The 20,954-nt window shown below is 51.9% G+C and overlaps 2 protein-coding genes across 2 annotated transcripts; one reads left to right on the top strand and one right to left on the bottom strand.

The window, feature by feature from the left end:
• Positions 1-2,454: 2,454 nt before the first annotated feature.
• LOC308654113 (MORF4 family-associated protein 1-like) lies at positions 2,455-4,447 on the bottom strand. Its single transcript, XM_081303110.1, has 2 exons — positions 3,899-4,447; positions 2,455-3,335 (listed from the first exon to the last, which is right to left on the bottom strand). The coding sequence occupies exon 1, from the start codon at positions 4,285-4,287 to the stop codon at positions 3,904-3,906; it is 384 nt and encodes a 127-aa protein (XP_081159236.1). The 5' UTR covers positions 4,288-4,447; the 3' UTR covers positions 2,455-3,335; positions 3,899-3,903.
• Positions 4,448-9,468: 5,021 nt separating this feature from the next.
• Positions 9,469-10,619, top strand: BLOC1S4 (biogenesis of lysosomal organelles complex 1 subunit 4). Its single transcript, XM_081304826.1, has one exon. The coding sequence runs from the start codon at positions 9,600-9,602 to the stop codon at positions 10,242-10,244; it is 645 nt and encodes a 214-aa protein (XP_081160952.1). The 5' UTR covers positions 9,469-9,599; the 3' UTR covers positions 10,245-10,619.
• Positions 10,620-20,954: the final 10,335 nt, after the last annotated feature.

Below are 20,954 nucleotides of genomic sequence, written 5' to 3'. Positions count from 1 at the left end.
CTGTGCTCCGTCTCTCAGTACAGACCAGTGCTTGGTATACAGTAGGAGCTAAGTATTGGTAAAGAAAACATCTAAGACAAAAGGAATTTTTAAGTGTTTCAAGGCCAGGTACAGTGGCACATGCCCATACCCAGCAACTTTGCACACTGAGGCAGGAGGAGCACAAGTCTGAGGCCACTTAGGTAACTTAACTACAGTAACTTAGCAAGAGACCCTGTCTCAAAATAAAAAATAAAAAGGGCTGGGGTATAGCTCAGTGATAGAGCGCCCCTGGGTTCAGTCCCCAGGACTACAAAAAATTTGTTTCAAGCAGAGAAGGGCTGCACAGTTCTCTAGCTCATCTGTCAAGGACAGGACTGAAGTAAAATGAGAGCTGAGAGGCCAGTTTGGAGACTGTCACTAACAGCTGTGGCTTGGAATAGCTGGAGGGAGGCAGATGAGTCAGGGTGGAATCAACATGCTTTGGTGATGGCCGGGCAGGGGAGGGGAGTGCCGAGGAGGAGGGCAGTGTAGGGAGTAACACTGAAGCTTCCTCCAGAGCAACTGGGGAAATCCAAGCTCCTAGCTGACTGCTGCTTACAGACCACTGACATAATCGGCTACAGGAGATGATAAGTAGGAAACACAAGCGATGTGTCTCTAGGCTACATAATTATCATCAGTATGTCAGAAGACAACTGGCCTGTCACTGCAATACTCCTAAGAGCCAAGGGTCAAAATGATATGAGACTATTTTAGTACCCTGGAGTACTAAGAAGCAAAACACAACCCTAAGACATCCCTATGGTTGATTAATCAAGGGGGAAGGAACTATGCACACTCATAAGTGTACACAGCACACACATACTATGGACTCACACATGCATTCATATTTATATATTCAGTTTTATTTTTTAGCCCCCAAAGCATGTTTCTTGTTTTGGTGCTGGGAATCAAAGCAGGGCCTAAAACAGGTGCTTCCAGAGAGCATATTTTTACATCAGTGAATAGTGAACCAAGGTCTTTGACACCCCTGAGAAGCTCCCTCAGCCAGGTCCTGCAGTAAGAGGACCCAGGGCCTCTGTGATGTGCATCCGTGTGAGGTCACCTTGGTGGTTGTAAGCCATTAAGACTGGGGTGAACTGGTACAGGGCTTTGGTGGATGCACACCAAGTCTTGGCCCCACAAAGACTGAGCTGGTCTTTTCTGCACTGACCTGTTGGGCACTGAATTGCCCCTGCACCTCTGCACCAGCCCCACTCCTCTGCCTTCGCCTGGTCACCCCACAAGCTCATGTAGTCACCACTACTTTGCTCATCAGTCTCATGGCTCCCAACAGTCCTCGCTGCCAGTGAAGAGTGGGGAAGGTGGCCAGAGCCAGGTACAGCCTCACCAAGTATGATTTTGCTCCATGCTTGGGCACTTGATTTTACTTTTTTTTTTTTTTGCCACATCCACTTGTAACTCATTAAATTACACTGCTATTCCTAGGTGGGGCTGTTATTATTGCAGTACTGGGGGTGGAACTCAGGACCTTGAACTTGCTAGGCCAAGTGCTTGACCTCTGAGCTATATCCCCAGTCTGGATACTTGATTTTAAAAACGCCTACTTTACACCTTAACCCAAATCATATATCTAAGCTTGTTATTATTTTACATTTGTTTTTATGAAATTGCGATTGGCAGCTCTGGAAACTGCAGAATGCCTGTTTGCAGGTCTGAATGTGCCCACACTACAGGGTAAAGAGCCCTCAGAGGGGGCTGGGGATGTGGCTCAAGCGGTAGCACGCTCGCCTGGCATGCGTGCAGCCCGGGTTCGATCCTCAGCACCACATACCAACAAAGATGTTGTGTCCGCCGAGAACTAAAAAATAAATATTAAAAAAAAAAAAAAAAAAAAAGAGCCCTCAGAGCATAGGCTCAGCAGGTCACCACCTCTGTGGTGCAGGCCTCTTAGGCCCACTAGCCTCTCGCCCCGCCTCCCACCACCTCACTCCAGGCTCCAAGGGTTCCAGCTCAGTAGCAGTCTCCCCAGAGCCAGCGCCCTGAGGTTTTGCCCCTGCTCTATTCTTCCAGTTGGACTTGGCATTCGAGGCAATCCAGTCACTTGCTGACACTCTCCCAGGTTCTCCATGAGGGCTCCCAGGGCTCTGCCAGGCATACTACGATGTCACTTATGTTTCACTTTCTGCCCCACACCTTTGCCCAACCCTTACCCTTGTATTCCTAGTACCCTGGACAGGATATGTGGCCCATTAGGGTCCCCGGTCAACACTCTGCAGCTGCCAAAAGGCAGGGGCTCAGGCCAGAGGAGGGCCTGAACTTAAGAACTACATGTTCTGCCCTGCCCCACGGCGCCCTTCAGGAACCATCCTCCCTCACAGTACAGGCTTACGGGAAGCCTCAGATCCACCAACGGTTCCCTCCACTGGAGGGTGAGGACACTCAAAAAAGACCATCCACGTAAAAACCAAAAAAGATTATGATTCTTTTATTAACAGGGGTTTTGGTCATTTGAACCAAAAAATATATATATTTAAGGGGGTCTTTGTTTTGCAAGGCAATCAAACACTTAGTGCACGTATGGTTTCTGACCTCAAACATCTTTGGGTCTACTACCCTGATGACTGGAAGAGACTTCTTCCTTCCTCCAGTCCTTGTAGATTGTCCCTGATGCTCTTCTCTGAAGTCCCTGCAACATGGGAGGGTATTCCAACACTGACATGTACCACACAGCTCTTTCTTCAACTGTCATCACATGGTGTTAGCAAGGTTGTCTAAATAAATTTACCCGGCGGGTTACACACTATACATCAAACATAGTGTGTACACAAAATACAACCTCTTCCATTGTCTCACAGAAGAACTGAAGTTCCAAACTATATGCAAAGTCATCTTCCACCTTTACCATCTTCTGGATCTGTCTGGCTTCCTGTAGCGGTCTTAACCATACATCCTTCATCACTGGCAACCAGGTAGTGCAGTGCCTTCCCCAGGATCTTCAATACCAGATCCTGACCCCAAGTCTTCACAAGCTCCAGAAAACAATCAGGTCACAAGACAACAGCAAAAAAACAGGTCATGCCCACCATTTCCAAAACACAGCAAAGTAACAAGAATTAAGTATGACCACTGAAACAGCTTTTGATTTAAGCCCCATTTCTCCTAGAATATTTCTCCAACAGAAGTTCTTTCCAGAATCAAATATATTTGACCCATATCAATGTTACCATAAAAAAGACTGTTGCAAGGGGGTAGAAGAGATACAAAAACAAAGCAAACAACGTCGAGCTGGTTCAGTTCCCTCGGGGGTCTGTCCATTCTTGCCAGTTGAGCAGAGTCCATCAACTATGAACCTAAAGCACAAACGGGAGAGACTTACCATCAAGGCACTGTTTCTCACATCCCAAGGTTAAAACCCACAGGGATTGTCACCGCCCTCACAGGGTCCTCAGACTCACCTGCCTTCTAGGGAAACCTGGGAAGGTCTGGTAGCCCCAGCACCCTCTGGCTCTACCCCTGCCTTTCCCGTTCCCGCATCCTTCCCTCGCCCCACAGCCGGGGTCTGTCCGGTTTCCTGCCAATTCCCTTAGCGCCTGGGCAGATCCATCTGCGGTGACGCTACCAGAACTGGCTTTTATGCGCCCCCCCCCCCCCCCCCGGCCTGTAGAGGCAGGAGGATCGCAAGTTCGAGGCCGGCCCAGCGGTGGAGCCCGGGCCCAGCACGTGGGCTGGAGCCGCAGCACCGAGGAAAAGGAGTGAGAAAGAGTCAGCCTTCGTGTTTCTCAGAACCCCGAGCGTCTGTCATCTCTAACGCCCAGGGCACGAGGCGCTAGAGGGCGCGCAGCGGCGCCAACACGACGGCACGCGTCCTCGGGCCCGCCCGGTCCCCGAAGCCCGAAGCCCGACGCCCGCTCACCGCCGTCACGCCGACTCGCCCTTCTCTATCCGCCGCACCAGCGCCACCAGCATCTCTGCCATCTTGGCCAGCTCCTTGGCCTTCTCCTCCGCCTTCTCGCAGCGCGGGGCCGCCCGGGGCGCCGCGCCGCCGTCCGCGCCCTGCAGGTGGTTCAGCGCGCTCTCCTCCGAGGCCTCCACCTGCGTCTTGATCTGGATGAGCATATTGTCCATCTCCCACAGCTTGCCGCGGTTGCGCGCGTGCGCCCGGCCGCGCTCGCGGGTCAGCGCCGCGATGTCCTCGCGCATCTCGTTGATGACCGGCAGCAGGAACTGCTCGAAGTCCTCCTCGGGCTCCAGCACCTCCACCTCCTCGGGCTCGGCCAGCTCCACCACGTCCAGGGGCCGCATCTTGCGCTTGGGCCGCGGCGCCGCTAGGCAGCTTCCGGTCGCTCCCTGCTCTTAACCGTAGGCCTTCGGCCTCGGGACAGCCGCGGCAGGAAGCGCCGCGCACGCACTGAGCGGGAACAAAATGGACGTGTGGCCGCCAACCAGCACCACTCCCGCCCGGCCACGTTTGCGGCCCTTTCACGACAGAGCCAGGCTCCTTTACGGTCACGCTCCCTAGGCACGCGCACGTAAAGGAGCCGCGCCCGCGCGCCGCATCCCGCCCTGCCCCTTTCCCGCTCTGTCTTCTGTGAAAGAAGGTTGGGGCTCCATCCCGCAGCAGTCCCTTGCAGGCTTTTACTTTCCCCCCTCCTCCCCCTATCTCCGTCCGCCCGCCCACGCAGTCTTAGGTTAATTTTTATTGATTCATTAACCCTCACAAACATATGAAGTAGTTGGGAAACTAGCTAAAAGCCGTGCTTGAGTGACATGCAGTTATGTCCACAGTCCCTGCTTTTTACTATTGCACATGCCCACCTCGGGACAACCCTGGACTCAAAACCCAGGATGCCAACAGCCCTTCTTCCTGGGCTCCCCACTGCTCACTCTGGTTCCTGGCGCCCGGGATTGTGCTGGTCAGTTACCACTTCACCAAGGTGAAGGGCCCCTTCTGGTTTGGTTCTGTCCTCTGCCCTTGCTGGAGGCCTGTCAATGAGTAGGGACTTTGGGAATGCTTTGGAGAGAAAAGATTCTTCCCTAAAATAGAAGCACCTCTTCTGAACTGGAAGCTCCTATACTTACAAGAGCCAAAAAAACTTCTTGAGGGCACGTTCTGGTCTTAGTCACCTTTATGTCCCCACTGCCCACCAGGCCTAAAAAACAGTGGGGTTCAGTCATTGATGCTTTAACATTCATTCGTTAAGCACCAACACATGTGGTTGTGAAATGGATGCAGTCTAATTCTAGGCATGTTCTCTCAGTGCCACACTAGCAGTAATTTGGGCTGGGGAGGCATCTTGCTTGCTTGCACAAATGCTACAAACCAGAGATTGTTTTTCTCATCTGCTAAAGACCTGTGGTCCCACCCCAAGAATCTCAGTGGCAAGAGGTACCCATGAGGTGATTTTGTATGCGTTAGGCAAACACCATAGCACTCGAAGGTGTTCATCAAAAGACTCCATTAACCTGCTTGTTAAATTTATTCCTAGATTTTGTTTCATTTTGCTTTTGAGGCTATTGTGAATAGGACTATTTTCCTGATTTCTTTCTTGGCATATTCATTGTTGTAGAATATGTTGATTTTGTAACCTGCTACCTTTGCTGAATTTATTAGCTCTAGCAGTCTTTTGGTGTGTGTGTGTGTTTTAATCTTCTAAGTGTAGGATTATATAATCTGCTAATAGTGATAGTTTGACTTCTTCCTATCCTATTTTTGTCTTTTTAATTTCCTTTTCTTGCCTAATTGCTCTAGCTAGAATTTCTAGCACTATATTAAATAATAGTGGTGAGTGTGGACATCCTGTTCTTGTTCCAGGTTTTAAAGGAAATGGTTTCAGTTTTTCCCCACTTACTGTGAGGTTGACTTTAATGAAAACTATAGAACATTGAAGAAGGAAATTGAAGAAGAAACAAGATGGAAAGATCTCTCATGTTCATGGATAGGCAGAATTAATGTTAAAATGGCCACACTACCAAAAGTAATATACAGATTCAGTGCACTCCCCATCAAAATACCAACAACATTCTTCAGAGCTATGGGGAAAAAAAACAGTCCTAAAGTTCATTATTGTCTTAGTCTGTTTAATAAAATACCATAAAGTGAGTAGTTTATAAATAACAGAAACAGTGCTGGGGCTGTATATCAGTGGTATAGCAAGCACCTGCCTACATGCATAAGACCCTGGGTTTGATCCCCAGCACCACAAAAATAACAGAAATTTATGTTTCACAGTTCAAAAGGCTCAGAATTCCAAGATCATAGCACCAACAGAATCAGTGTCTAGTGAAGGCCCATTTTCTGGTTCAAGCCCATTTTCTGCTTCCTATATGGTGGCTTCTTGCTGTGTCCTCACATGGTAAAAGGAGCAGAGGCATCTCTTGGCCTCTTTAATAAAGGCATTCATCATACTCAGGAGGGTTCTGCCTCCATGACCTAACTGCCTCCCTAAGGCATAATCTCTTAATGTGGGGATTGGGATTTCAACATGAATTTCAGGGGACACAAATATTCAGACAACAGCATAGTCTCATTTGGTTTCATGTGATTTCAGCCCAGGATCGTCCAGGGGGGCACAGTGATCTCTGAGCTCAGCCAGTGTTGGAGAGGCCAAGTCCAAGATGGCTAGTGAGGCTGGTTTTCACTAGCATTTGCATGATGTCTTCAGCTCCTTGCTATGTGGGCTTCTTCATGGGATTGCAGTTGCTCATGAGTAGGCAGCAGGTTTTCCCCAGAGCAAGTGATTAGAGAGAAAGGGATGCCCTGCTGCTTTTTATGAACTGAAACAGAAATTCAGAGTCCCATTGAACCTGAGGACTACTTCCTCATGAAGGGAACAGGCCTGGGGGATGCCAAGGAAGCTATAGGTGGAAACAACCCCTGCCCCAGCCAGTCTGGCACAGACTAACTAAATTTGCAAATGTGTATTTCCTACTTTATGTCCCATTTTGCCACATCTTCTAAAAGTATTCCCCACCCTGACAGCCTCTGAAGATGGAAATTTGAAATGAAAAAGTTTCTTCTGACCTCCTTTAAAACTGTTTTTGAAGGTGGGCACAGTGGCGCACACCTGTAAATCCCAGTGGCTCAGGAGGCCGAGGCAGGTGGATCTAGAGTTCAAAGCCAGTCTCAGCAATGGCGAGGCACTAAGCAACTTGGTGAGACCCTGTCTCTAAATAAAATACCTAATAGGGCTGGGGATGTGGCTCAGTGTTTGAGTGCCCCTGAGTTCAATCCCTGGTACCAAAACTAAACAAAACAAAAACAAAAAACTCAAACAACTGGTTTTGAATAAAGCCTATTTTTCCTACCAATTTGACTCCAAATATTTGTGGAGCAGTGAGCGGTGTAGCCTGTAATCTGTCCTCTTCCCGTGAGCATTAAGAGTTCCAAATGGTAATCTCCAAGTCACAAGTCATTGCTTCTACCCTTTCTACTAATTATGAGCAAATCACTATGCACAGTCCACAGAAGGAATACACAGGAGCATGAATACAGGGGGTGGAGGTCACTGGGGATCCTCTGGAAGGCTGATCACACTTGCCCCCATCCAAGGTCCTCAAAAAAGTTAATTTTAAAAAACCCTCATAGTTTTGTGTATTACTATCCTACTGTAGCATCAGCTTCAAGTGCAGAATTTTGTCTTCCAAACTAGGCCAGGTGTGAATGAAGCTCCCTGGGCATAGTTCCTTAGGTCCAACTCCTAGAGTTTTTCTTGATCTGTAGACCTTTGAAATGTTGTGCGCAGGTGTGGGAGAACCAGTATAGACATTCCTCCTCAAAAATGGGGGAAATAGGAGGCACAAAGAAGTCAGGGGTCCACAGGAATTCTGCAGTGCTGTCTCAAGGTTTATAATTAAGACCCCATGCCCCTCAACTCCACCATTTGGGCTCTTAATTCGGCACTCTGGGTCTTTCTTCTTTCTTTATGAAAGGTAGCATGTGTTTGCCCACAAGCCATTCCTCATCTGCTTTTGTAGAAGTTTGAGAGGTCCAAAAGCCTTTCATTTTGTGCCGTCTCTCTCCCTTTCCATTCATGCTGCAGCATTTGTGTTACTGTAATTATCTTTAAAACTTTGTAGATTGACTGTGGATTTCATTGGGGTTCATTCCATTAGACAAAAGCCCCACTTGCAAATCCCTTCAAGACAAAGCCATCTCTGTCTTGGTCTTCTGCCCAAAGTGTTGAAGAGCAAGTCCTTAAGCTTTCTAGAGAAGCTATTGTTTGATAAATCCTATGAGGCACATCCTTCGCCTCTTTAAAGAGCAGAAGTCTGACAATACTAGGAGGCACCGACTTTAGTGTTTCTGGGCTTTTTAAGAATTCATGCAATCACTTTATGGATCAAGACTGTCTGTGGAGCCTAAGAGACCTCTCATCACTTCTTAGGATCACACTGGGAAGATTTCAGACATGTCTCCAAAGTAGCAGGCAGTGATTATTAGCAGGGATAAAAAAGGGAATAGGGGAACAACTCTCAAGGGATAGAGTGGGATCTTTCAGAGAGGAAAGGGACAGAATGCCCCACACCACCATCCAGTTTTATTGGAGGTCCCAGGTCTACCTCTTGATCTGATTGACAAGTGGACTGCATCAGACTTTCAAGTCCCTATTGGACCCCATCTTACCGGATGGAGGGGCAATTTTACCAATATAATGACACCCTAAAGATCCAAGGCCACTCTGGGTCCCTTTGGCCCATGCTGACAGGTTCTAATTCAAACTTGTCACAGATTTTTATGGGAGGAGGCTTTGCTTTTAATTATCCTATATCCTTGAGTTCTTGGTCTGTGTAAAGGCTACAAAAGTCCCCCGCCCCCAGTGTAGTTTGTGTTGGCAGGAAGAAAACTTTGGGGCCTGCACTTCTCCTGCAGATAACAGGTTGATTTCTGAGGAATGTAACATATCCCATTGACTTAAGCCAGACAGGGCTATAAGCAAATTGCTTTTTAAAAGAAAGTATGTAGGGTCAGGACAGTTGGCCCACTTTATAGAACTATTCCCTTAATCTAGTGTCCCACCACTCAGGTCTGCCTGTTACCCATCAATACCAGAGTCATCTCTAGGTCTTGCAGTACCTTGGATATGATCTCTGCTTATGCACCATTTCCTAACCATTTGTGGCCTGAAGAACTTCCAGTCATTCCAAGTCGTCTTGAGCACCCATCTGGCAAACAGACCTTTCTTTTGCTCATCTCTCTTATTTTACTTTTTGCTGCAAGAGGAAAGGAGGGGCAGGAGGGAGCCCAGAATCGGAGGGAGGCTGCGGGGTGGGAGGGGTATACAAAGGCTTCGCGCGCGCAGCGAGCCCACCCCTTCCCTGGGTTCTCACACCGTCTTTACGTTTGCGGTTGATTGGGGTTCTGAGCGTGAGCCACAGCGTGCGTGCGCGCACCCGTCCGAAGGCAGGAAGCCGGTAGATGCGCGCGCCTGGGGGACGGAAACAGTTACGTGCGTGGGTGGCGGAAGCAGAAAGAAGCATTCGCGCGGGCACGCCGGAGGTGTGGTGCGGGCGCGCGGACATACGTGGGCGTGACGCGGCGCGCTGGCGCCGGAAGCGGGGCGCGCGTGCGGGCAAGAGGGTCCGGGAGCGCGGCGCGCGGGCGCCGGCAGCGGGCCATGGAGGTTCCCCCCGAGGGTGGAGGGCCCCCGCGGGAGGAGGAGGCCGAGCCGCAGGGCACCGCCTGGAGCGGGGACAGCGGTAACGTGTCCCAGAGCCACAGCAGCGCCTCGGGGCCGTGGGAGGACGAGGGCCGGGAGGACGGCGCTCCCGGCCGCGACCTGCCGCTGCTGCGCCGCGCCGCCGCGGGCTACGCCGCCTGCCTGCTGCCCGGGGCCGGGACGCGGCCCGAGGTGGAGGCCCTGGACGCCAGCCTCGAGGACCTGCTCACCAGAGTGGACGAGTTCGTGGGCATGCTGGACATGATCCGCGGAGACTCATCCCACGTGGTCAGCGAGGGCGTGCCTCGCATCTACGCGAAGGCCACGGAGATGCGGCGCATCTACAGCAAGATCGACAAGCTCGAGGCCTTCGTGCGGATGATCGGCAGCAGCGTGGCCAGGATGGAGGAGCAGGTCACCAGGGCTGAAGCCGAGCTGGGGGCCTTCCCCCGGGCCTTCCAGAAGCTCCTGCACACCATCAGTGTGCCCTCCTTCTTCACCAAGCCGGCCCCCGCGAGGCCGCCGCGCGCCGCCTACGAGCCGCCGGTCCTGTTCCGCACTGAAGACCACTTCCCCTGCTGCCCTGACAGACCCCAGCTCTGAGTCCCGCGGCCCCTGCGCAGGAGGACCCCAAGCGAGACACTTATCCCAAGTATTAAGTTAATTAAAGGGCCTACTCATAGGCGTTTAGGATGTGGAGCATGGAGTTTTGAAGTTTATTTTCTGCAAACAAATTCTCAGTATATTCATTATTCCACGTAAAAGTGCAGTTTTCCTGTGTCTTCCAGTTCTCATCTAGCTGCTTGGTGGGGGATGGGGAAGCAAAATGAATGAACTTAATCTGTGCACTGTGGCAAAACTGTTATTTTTACGGATTTTACTACTCAACAGTATTACCTTTTCAAGATTTATATATTTATATGATCATAAGAAAAACTACTGAGCCAGTAAAGCTTTGTTATTAATTAATCCTAATAATGTCTCAGTTTTCTCTATGGCCTGCTTTTAGGGTAGGTGGCACATTAGCATTACATTCAAGTTTCCATAGCATGGATTATAAACCACAGGAAAGTAGACAATTTCTGAGAAAATATATTGGGTTTTTTGCAACTAATTCTGAAGTCGCATTTCAAAAGTATGACATCTTAGTAAATTATATGGTTTTGTTACAGTGCTGGGCATTGAACCCAGGACGTCCTGCATTGCTTTGCACTGTACGACTGAGCTACACTCCCTTTATGATTGTCAGTATAAGGCCTCAGAAAGTTGCCTTGGCTGTCCTTGAACTTGAAATCCTTCTGCTTCTGCCTCCTAAGTTACAGGCCAGTGCCGCCACACCTAGCACAGTCTTGGTTTATCCATGACAAACAAATCTGTATATAGTTGCGGGTGTTTGATGTATAACTTTTTTTGTTTCTTTGTGGTGCTGGGGATTGAACCCAGGGTCTTTGTGCATGCAAGGCAAGCACTCTACCAACAGCTGTATCCCCAGCCCGGTGTATAACTTAAGGAAAATTTTAAGTGTCATTGGAAAGGCTTTCTTCTGAAAAAGATTTCATGTTTCCCTTTTTATTTGAAAATAAGCATGTTGCTTGCAATTTTAACAGTGGGATAAAGAGCCGCCCGTCCTGTTCCGCACTGAAATCAGTGGGAAGAATTAAGCTTAGCTGCTATTTCACAGCACTGTTATTTCTTTCCCCTTGCAATGGAGAGTTAAAGCATAGGTGTGAATGGATGGTATTAGGATTTTGTTCTTTTACCCTGTCAACAGGGAATGCTTAAGAGTCCCTTGCAGATATAATAGGGTTCAATCTATATTTTAATGTCTTATAGATGGCCCTTTAGAGACCTCAAATAAGCATTCCCCTTAGGTGGTTTTTGTGTCATTTTGTTAGTACAGATCTTTGCAGTTGATGGAGTATGACATAGAAGGTCCCTGGAAGCTAAGGGCAAGAGGACATCAAATTTTCCATAAATCATTTAGTTTCCAAAATAGTTAACAGGTGTTTACAGGATTTCTAAGTAGAGATTCATTCAGGGCCTTCCTGGATGGAGTGGGATTTGAAGCTGGTTTGTATAGATGTTAGATGAAGGTCATTAGCCTCAAGAATGGAGATTGGTAGAGCCAGGTGCACCCTGCCCTTGGCACCACTGCCATCAGGCCTCTTCCTGGCTCCCTGCTGTCCCAACTCCAACCAGCTGGAGAGTCAAGAGGACTTCTGGATCCTGGAAAACCTGTTCTACCTATTCCTAAGTCAAATACAAGATGGGGCTGCAGGGGAAGGCCCAGTTGTCTTCCTAGATGACCCCGTGGACATCTGCTGCTGGGGTCTGGAGTACCCCTGCTTTATAGAAGTATCAACAAATGGGGATAAGGTCTAATCGCTCAGGTACCCCACCAATCATGCAAGAGCACAATAACCTCTAAAAGTTTCTGGAGGGCAAAGGACATCCCTACCATCAAGGGCAGTCTTTGGCATCCAGGAGTTGGTTTGTGCACACAGGAAACACTGGGTACTAATGAGCTGGTGAGCACTCTGGCTTTCCCCCAAGCTAGGACTCTGAGGAATTGGAGTCTTGCACTGTGTTCAGAGTGTAGAAACCAGGTCTACCTGCCCTGGCGCAGGGGTCAGCAAAGTTCACACGGGCCACAGGGGAAGTGTTTTAGCATTGCTGGCCTTTTGGTGGCACAGTTACTCCCTGATCCGCAACAGCCACAGGTATGTGAGCCAATGTCATGGCTGTGTGCCAGTAAAAGTTCACTTACAAAACCGGGTATTGACGCACAGGAGACATACTGAGAAAAACTACTGGTGGTCTGAAATTTAAAGTTTTATTCTTGCTTGGTTAAACAGGCATCTGATGACAAGAAGAAAGTATCAGTCCCTAAGGGTTTTTTGTTGCTGCTGAAAATGAGAAAAGTGAAAGACAGGCTCAGGATGCCAGAGAGGAAGTGCAGGCCACATGAGACCAAGTCACAAGCAGGTGAAGCCACACACTCTCTGGACCTGAAGCTTCTCATGAGCTCCCTCATGGCACTGTCTTCTGAGGACTCTGATTTACAGTGATCTGTTAACAGGTAACACTCAACTCACCCCAAAATGTGTCCCAATGCACCCTACTGCCCACCCCCCTTGCCACCCTGCCATCCCAGTGCCCTGCACATCCCAGGCGGCTCGGCAGCCTTGTGGATCCTCTCCTGCCTCCCTTGCTCTGCACATGGTGCACAGCAGCCAGGAGGCTTCTCGCTCCTGAGCCAGCAGCACTGGGGCCTGTCTGAAGCCTTCACTAACTTCTCCTGACATTAGATTAAAACTCCAATTCTATTCTCTGACCTGCTGGTCCCCGCAGAACCCACTCCCATCCCAAGCTGACCTCTCTCCTGTGCCTCACTCCCCTCTGGTCTCACTTGACCCTGGAAGACTCCTGGTATGTCCCTGTCATAGCACTGACTACAATTGAGATTCGTGGCTGTGGCATTATTGCCCTAGCCTGCCTCCTCTGCCACCAGCCGTGAGAATTGGAGTGACCCCTGGGTCATGCCAGGTGTGTCTGCATCCTCAGCTGCCAGCACCAGGCCTGGCACATGCAGCTACTGCATAAGTGGCCAGAGACTGGCTGAGGGAAGGAATGACTAGAGAACAGGCCCCCGTCAGAAATGCCAGAGGGATACAAAGGCAAACAAAGAATCAACCAAGCAGATGTTTCCCAGGAAAGCAAGCTCTATAGGAGGGCCAAGGACTCAAAAGAAAAACAAGATATGCTGCTTCTCCCAAGAGGAAGACAGGCTAGTAGGCGAGAAGGTCAGATGCCAGTGTTAGTCCAAACCACAGTTCTGGGGCTGCACTGGTTAAAGACTGCAGGCGTACTCGGGCTCCAAGAACAAAATAAGAGGCCTTATTCTTAACTGCACCAGAAACTGTTGGTACGGCACTTGGATGCTTAGCTTCTAAGTCTTCTAAGTAGACTTCTTTTAAAAACTATTTTGCGAAAAACATTTTCCAAAGTGACCTAAATCATTGGTCACGTTAATGGAGAATGAGAGCACCTCCTTCAGGACCTTCATCATCCAAGGGGCGGGGCTGTTTGTGGTTTGTGAGGCAGTGGTCCTGCACCTGCTGCAGGAGGGAGAGCTTAAATACAGGAAGCCTGTATAAATACAGGACTGGTTGCTGGACCCTGGTTGTGGTGTCTGCAGTCAGCTCCTTCCCCACCAGGGGGCACTGCAGGAGCAGGTAAGGCCTGAAACCAGGGTGCGGACTCTGCCTTGGGAAACTCGATGGGTGAAGGCACTGAAGATTGAGACACCCTATCCATCTTGAGTGCAGAGGGGGGACTACAGCCAAACTCCCAAGGCAGAGTTGGCTGTTGCTTCTGCATGGGAGGTGGGAGGGGAGGAAGCCTGATGGTGGGGAGGCCAGGGTGCTAATGCAGTGGTGCCAGTTTGGTGGGGCTCTAGACAGTGACCCTCCATTGACTGTCTCATCCCTCTTATCTGTCTCCAGAGGGAACATGACCATTTATCTCTCTATCTCTAAGGACAGACAGAGAGAGGGCAAAGGTCCTTTGCGACACCTAGCAGCCTGCCTGGCACAGGGCAGGCCCTGACAATATATCTGTGGAAACAATGAAAGGGGACAAAGGGGACAAGGAGGTGGCTGATGGTGAGGCAGGCCGGCGCCCAGAGCCTACAGGTTCACTTCATGCTGTGTCCGTCCCCCTGGACTGCGCTTCTGCCTCCAGCCCGCTTCCACTGCATCCTTAGGTCCTCGCTGTGTCATGAACAGGGCCTCACTGGGCTGGGTGCCAGGTCAGCCTGGCAGTGTTAGCTGGGAGCACTCCATCCACTGGCCTTCCCCGTGGCTAACATCTCCAGGGCTTTTCTTCACCACACCGCATCAGTCAGGGTCTCCAGAGGAGCAGCACAGGAGAGGGGTATTCAGATCCCCAAGAGGGATTTATTAGGGGAGTTGGCTCACAGAAGTCCCCAGTAGGCCATCTGCAAGTTGGTGGTATAGTCATGTCCAAGTCCAAAGGCTTCAGAACCAGGGAAGCAGAAGGTGTAATTCCTGGCTCCAGTTCCAGGCCACAGTCCTGAGAAAGGGAGCAAGGAAACTGGTGTAAGTCCTGGAGTCCAAAGTCCGGGAGCCTGGAGTTTTGATGTCCAAGGGCAGGAGAAGAAGAGTCAGTCCTGGCTCTTGAAGAAGAGGCCACTTCACCTTCTGCAATTGCTCATTCCTCCCTGGGCCAGCTGCCCAGTGCCTGCCCACACTGACCAGGGCTCTTCACCAGCTAGTCCTTACAGACTCACATGCTAATCTCCAGAAACACTCAGAGACACCCCAAATAATGCCCTGCCATTTTTCCCGGTGTTCTGGGTTTCCAGGTTCCTTCCTGAGCACTGCTGGCCTTGAGCTGCCCCTCCCTCACCTCTGCTCCATCCTTTCACTCTCCTTCATTTCCTCCACATGGACTTGCTGTTTCCCAGAGGGCTCCTCAGCCCAGGCACACAGTCTCTGATGGGCATGGCCGTGCTTGCTGAGTCCCAGGCCAATTCTGTACCCCAGAGTGTCTCCCCATCACCTGTGTCATCAGTCCATGGGGACACTTTGTGAGAAAGAACCAGCACATGCAGTGAAATGAAGTCAGACTTTGCCTCAAGAGACTCAAGGGCACCTGGAGCCCATGGCAAGTTGCTTCTGGGATTTTGCACAGCCCGGCAGAATTCTGCGTACCAATATCTCCTGGCTTTCCTCCCTGAGCCTCTGTTTCCTCATCTACAAAATGAGCATGATCCAGGGAACTTGGTGAGGACTTAGGGGAAGGGTCTGGCCCGTGCTGACACAGTGTAGGGCTCAGTAACATTGGCTCTTACTAGTGGGAACTTAATAACTTCCAGGGATGTTTACTGACCATTAATTACATGGCCGGGTACCACTGGACACTCTGGAGTCATTTTGTCCTCATACAACCTTGGGAAGTGGATACTATTATTATCTCCATTTTACAGAGGAAGAACCTAAGGCCAGAGAGGCCAATAATTCATCCAAGGCCCACAGTTGGAACAGGCAGAGCTGGGATTTGAACCCAGACCATCTGGCTCCAAGCCCACCTGCCAAAGCCTCTGGGTCCTGCACAGCTGATTGGAGCAGAGCCTGGCCCCCAGATAGACTTCAGAATGTCAGTACTGACACTTGCCAGGAGGGGGCTTTTGAGCTGTGGATTTCACACACAGAGAAGGGAGAGGGACGCTTCCTCGGGACCTGGTGTGGACAGGACCTCAGGGGGCCTAAGAGACCAGGGGAGCCTGGGCTGATGCACTGTGGCAACTGACACCAGCTGTTGTTGATGACAATTCCCGACACTTAGGCTCCATCCCATGGCTGGTGAGGGGAGGCTAGGAGGCTTGAGCACCCACAGACCCAGGTTAAAATCATTGTCTTTTGCCACTTTCCTGATGTTTCCTAGCTGGGAACCATGGACAAGTCCCACCCAGCCCCACTGATCCTGGAGTGGGTGCAACTTTGGCTAAACGAGGTCAAGGGCATGTTGGATCTGGCACAAGGTCAACACAGGCTAGGTCCTGTGGGGGATGGCAGCAGGTGGACTGAGCTGGGCTAAATCTCTCTAGGGGAGGGCGGGTAACAGGGGGCAAGGAAGGTGACCCTGGTTTGCAGGCATGGAGCTTGGGACCCAGGTGGGACTTGGGAGTAGCTCCATGTGGGGTGGGGGATGGGAGAGCAGTTAAGGTCACCCAGGTCTCCAGTCTGGGCACTGGGAGAACACAGGTGCCAGTCACAGGTGGTGCGCTGGGTTTGGAGGAGTCTTACTGGGGAGGCTGAGAGGTAGTTAAGCTTCCGGGCCTTCGGAAATGGTGTAGTGTTCACCCCTTCTCTCCTGAGCCTTCTGAGTCACCTGCAGGGACAGAAAAATGCCCACCTTCCATCCACCACGGGTTTCTGCTTTCTTAAAGCACGCCCCTGTGGATGACTCGCAAACAGAAACATCAGAGCCAGTCAAAAAGCAAGCCCAAACTTCCCATGTGTAGAACCCAAAGGCGCAACAGTGCTGTCAGGAGACAGGAAGTCCCCGAGCTTACGCTGCACTTCTGCGCCGTCTTATCCTGCCCAGCCAGGGCCACTCTTGGCCAGCTCCCAGCTTCCACCCACCCCACCAAGCAGCGATTGAGAAAACTGAGGCCAGAGACGTCCACAGGCACTCAAGGCCAACCCAAAGGCGTGTCCAGCTCTCTGGAGCTCTCTCCATCACAGGGGTCCCTCAGCGGTCCTCGTGTAGTAGACTGCTAATATCTCTTCCCAGTGTTGGAATCAGCTGGGAACAAAAATACTCACAGGAGCCTCAGGCCTCCAGCCTTTGAGACCGCTGAGGTCCAGAGAAACTAAACAAGCTGCCTACTTCCAGCAGCCTGTGGCGGGGGAGGGGAGGACAGTGGGATCCAGTGGCGGGTGCCAGAGCCTGGTCTCAGCTGACCCTGAACACTGAAGTTTACCAGAGAGATGGGAGGGGGAGGGACTGCAGGCAGAGGGAAGAGTATAGGCACAAGCGTGGATTCCTGTGGATGCGTGGATGCCTGTGAGCACACAGGCCAGCTGAGTCATCAGTTAACTTGTGACGATTCAGGATTCAGTTAAGCATGCTGAAATTTTAAACTTTTAAAGAAAGAAACCAACGGGCTGAGCACAGGATGACGGCAAGGCCCTGCAGCTGGCCTGGTTCTGGGTGCCTGGTTCTGCTGAAGGCTGACTTGCTTCAGGGCAGTGGCAACCTCTGCAGCCTGAACAATCAGAGGCTGAGGAGAGGACAGGGAGCTGGGGAGCCTACAAAGACACCCACTTCGAAGACTGTGACTGTGTCCTGGGTACCCCAGAGCCCCTGGGGCTCCTGGGAGTAGTTACACACAGCAGCCTCCTGCGCACCCACACGGAGGCCGTAGGCTGTGGGCACCACACTGCCCCCTGGTGGCTGCAGAGCTCTCAGGCGCCTTTGATGGGTGGGGGAGCTGCCAGCTACAGGAGCCTGTCACTCTCCACAAATGTGCATAGTCTTTGTGTCTGGAGCTGCTGAGGTTCAAAAGTTTGCCTAGGTACCCAGGAGAGGCCCAGCCAGCCCAGCTCTCTGTGACCATCAAGGCGGCACTCTGTCTTACTGCCTGTGCCCACTAGCTGGTTCCCCAGTGCAGAGGGCCTTGAACCAGTTGCTGCAACTCTCTGGGCCTCAGTGTTCTCCTGTGGAGACTGTAACAAAAGTCTCCTGAGCACTGGGAAGGGCACACCCTGTGCTGGGCTCTGAGGATAGTGGCAGCAGATAAAATCCTCCCAAGTGACCGGCGTTCCTCTACCCAGGATTGGTCACTTGCACCATGACAGTGGGGGGTCTGGCTCCCACCTCTGGGATCTCCCCTCTACCTCCTCTGTCCTTGGAGTGTGGTGAGTAAGCTCAACCAGGTGGAGAGGCCCGAGGACTGGAACCAAGGCCCCCAGTAGACAGAGCATCATGCAGGCCCCAGGGGAGGAAGCAGTCTCTGGCTACTCGAGCCTCAGCATTGAGTCTTGCCCCAGACATTGTGGGGCAAACAAGCCCTGTCCCGTGTGCCCCACCCTAATTCCTGACCTCCAGAATCTGAGCTTAACAAATGCTTGTCTCAAGCCATGAGTCTGAAGGTAATTTGCTCTATAGCTGAAGCAGGGGGACAGGGCAAGCCACCCTGCCCCAGGGGGGAGAAGTTCCCGGATGGGACTGCGAGGCCCTGTGTTCCTGCGACAGGCACTGCTGGAGGAGGCCTCCGGGGCTGGAAAGCTCAAGGACACAGCGCCCACCTACGTCAGCTGAGAGCCAGGGAAGCGCTACAGGAACCCGGCTCAGCAGAGCCCTGGGGGAGGGCACAGTGGGGAGGGAGTCCACAGACAGTCTGGGAGCCAAGGCCAGGGCAGGAGCCTTCCAGTGCGTGTGAACAGCTTTACCAAGATGCCAGACCCAGGGGAGCAGGTGTGGCACAGGGTGACCAAGAAGAACAGGCCTTGGGGTCTTGGGCACAGGTACATGGCCAGGCTTGGAATCTGTCCTTAGTAAGGTCTTAAAGAAGAGAAAGGCCTGGCCCAGAGTTCACTGGAAGACCCTCTGGGGACACATGGGGGAGGATGAGCAGGGAGCTGGTGACTGATGAGAGGTAAAGCTCCACAATTTCTGGGTCCCCCTTCCCCAGGCATGTGCATCTGCCATGGGGCTGGGGGCTCAGTAGGCCCCAGTCCCCACCTTGGGATTCTGCTCCTCCTCCTGCTACCAGTTTTCCTGAGGTGGACCCAGCTCCCAGATGCCCTGGCCCATGCAGGAGATGGCCCTGACAAGCAGGGCTGCACTTGGGTCACTGGCCCTGTTTCCACCAGCTGCTGGAAGTGAGCTTGTCACCCCCCACCCAGCACACTGAGGTGTCCTGACCAGGGAGAGTCTTGGAACAACCTGGCAGCACATGCACACGATGTCCTCACCACACATACTGCCACCGGCCACCCTCCACAAATCCTCACACGTGTGCACACACACACCACACACACACCACGCACACACCACAGTGGTGCAGTGCTCGGGTTCCATCCCTGCAGTGTGATCTCCTAGCTGCAAAGTTGGCCAAGTGACCTGTGCTCTGACCCTCAGTTTCCCCTTCTGCAGACTGGGGTTCCTAAAGGCCCCCGCTTCCTAGGATTGTTGAGGAGCACAAAGTTTTACACAATGTTTTCACATTCCATTTGGAAATTCTGAAATGCTCTTTGCACCTGGAGTAGGGAAGTAGGGACTGAAGAGGCAGGGTAAATGCCCATGCCGGACCGGCCACCGGTGGACTATATATTTAGTCTCGCTGCACCCGTATGTGCCCTGGAGCGCCCGAGCACCAAGTCTGCGTGGGGCCAGCTAGGGAAGGTTGCAGACGGGCGGGCGTTGTGGCTAGTGTGACCTCCGTTTCAGGCTGTGCCGGGCCTCCCCTTCATAAAGACCTGTTTCTTCCTGGCTGTTCTCCTGGCCTGGCCGACCATGGACTCAATGAGCTATTCTGAGCTCCCAGCCTGCCCTCCCTGGACACACTTGGGCCTTCTGTTTGCCCACAGCCGTCCTGGGGAACTTCCATAATGCAGCCTTGTTCTCCCCGAGCGGCCGCCCGCTCCTGGGGCCTACTCAGGGAGGAGGCTGTGCCAGCCAGGAAGGCTGCACTTTGCTAGTTTCCAGGAAGACGCACGCACTGTGTGTGGCCAGAGTCAAGTTCACCCCCTGGTTGGCAGTCCCTTCGAATTAGGAGGTGATTTGTTATGGGCAAAGTCATGTTCAATGCTCAGCTCCCTTGAGAGAGAGCAAGCTTCCCACTGAGCCCCAAACAGGCCAGGCCACTGGGCTCAGGGCCTTGGCTTGGGCTGTTTGTCTGGTCTCTGAGGGGTGACTGCTCCTCCTTCAATACTGAGCTCAAGTTTCCCTGTTTCCTGCTTGGGTGGGGAACCGTAGCCAAGGACCTAGCTCTGTCTCCTTGCTGTCTGATTTTTCCCACGTAGGTGTCCTCTGTCTCCTGCCTAGAGAAGCACTTCGGGGGTCCATCCCATCTGGTTCACACACACTCCCAGAGCCAGCACGGAGCCAGTGGGCCTCAGGCCACAGCCAAGACTTGCTAGGCAGGTGAACAAACTAATTAGTCACCCAATCTATGACTCCATGAAGTGAAGATTCAATGGACTGATTACTTAATTAACCAGACCAGGAGGTGTGGATGGGAGGCTGATTCCCTCCTGCAGGAATCCTGGCCTACAGAGATATATTTAGCCCGAGGCTGGCGCACACCTCTGCCATGGCTGTTGATTAGGCGACTAAGACAAGGCTGTTTACATGATCGCAGGACCTGGGCCCCTGCTTCCTGCATCTGGAATTCTGGACCCTCCCCAAACACACACATAGATCATCCTCCTCCTTCAGGTCCCAAGGAAATCACCCGCTTCTGGGGTGGGCTGTCCTTACTGCGACTCTGCAGCTTCCTGCTACTCTCTGTCCCGCACGTGCACAGGTCCTTCCTGGACCTCCTCGGCTGAGTCAGTGATTGTCTCCATGACGACAGAGTGCTCTGGGGACCATAACCCCACTGATCTTGCCTGACTCATGTCCTCAGTTCTCAGCACAGTGCGGGGGGTGGGGGCCCCTGCTTGGTGAACATTTTGTGTGGCGTAAACAAACAAGCAAATCGACAACCCCAGGAAGGTGATTGGGCATGTGTTTGACAAGGGAGAGCGGGGACTTAGAGCCAGCCCAAGGCACCCTGAG

Source organism: Spermophilus citellus, assembly GCF_964194105.1.
Source record: "Spermophilus citellus genome assembly, chromosome: 8".
Taxonomy (NCBI): Eukaryota; Metazoa; Chordata; class Mammalia; order Rodentia; family Sciuridae; genus Spermophilus; species Spermophilus citellus.
Note: the sequence above shows the minus strand (reverse complement) of the source record. Positions and strands in the feature narration are given on the sequence as shown.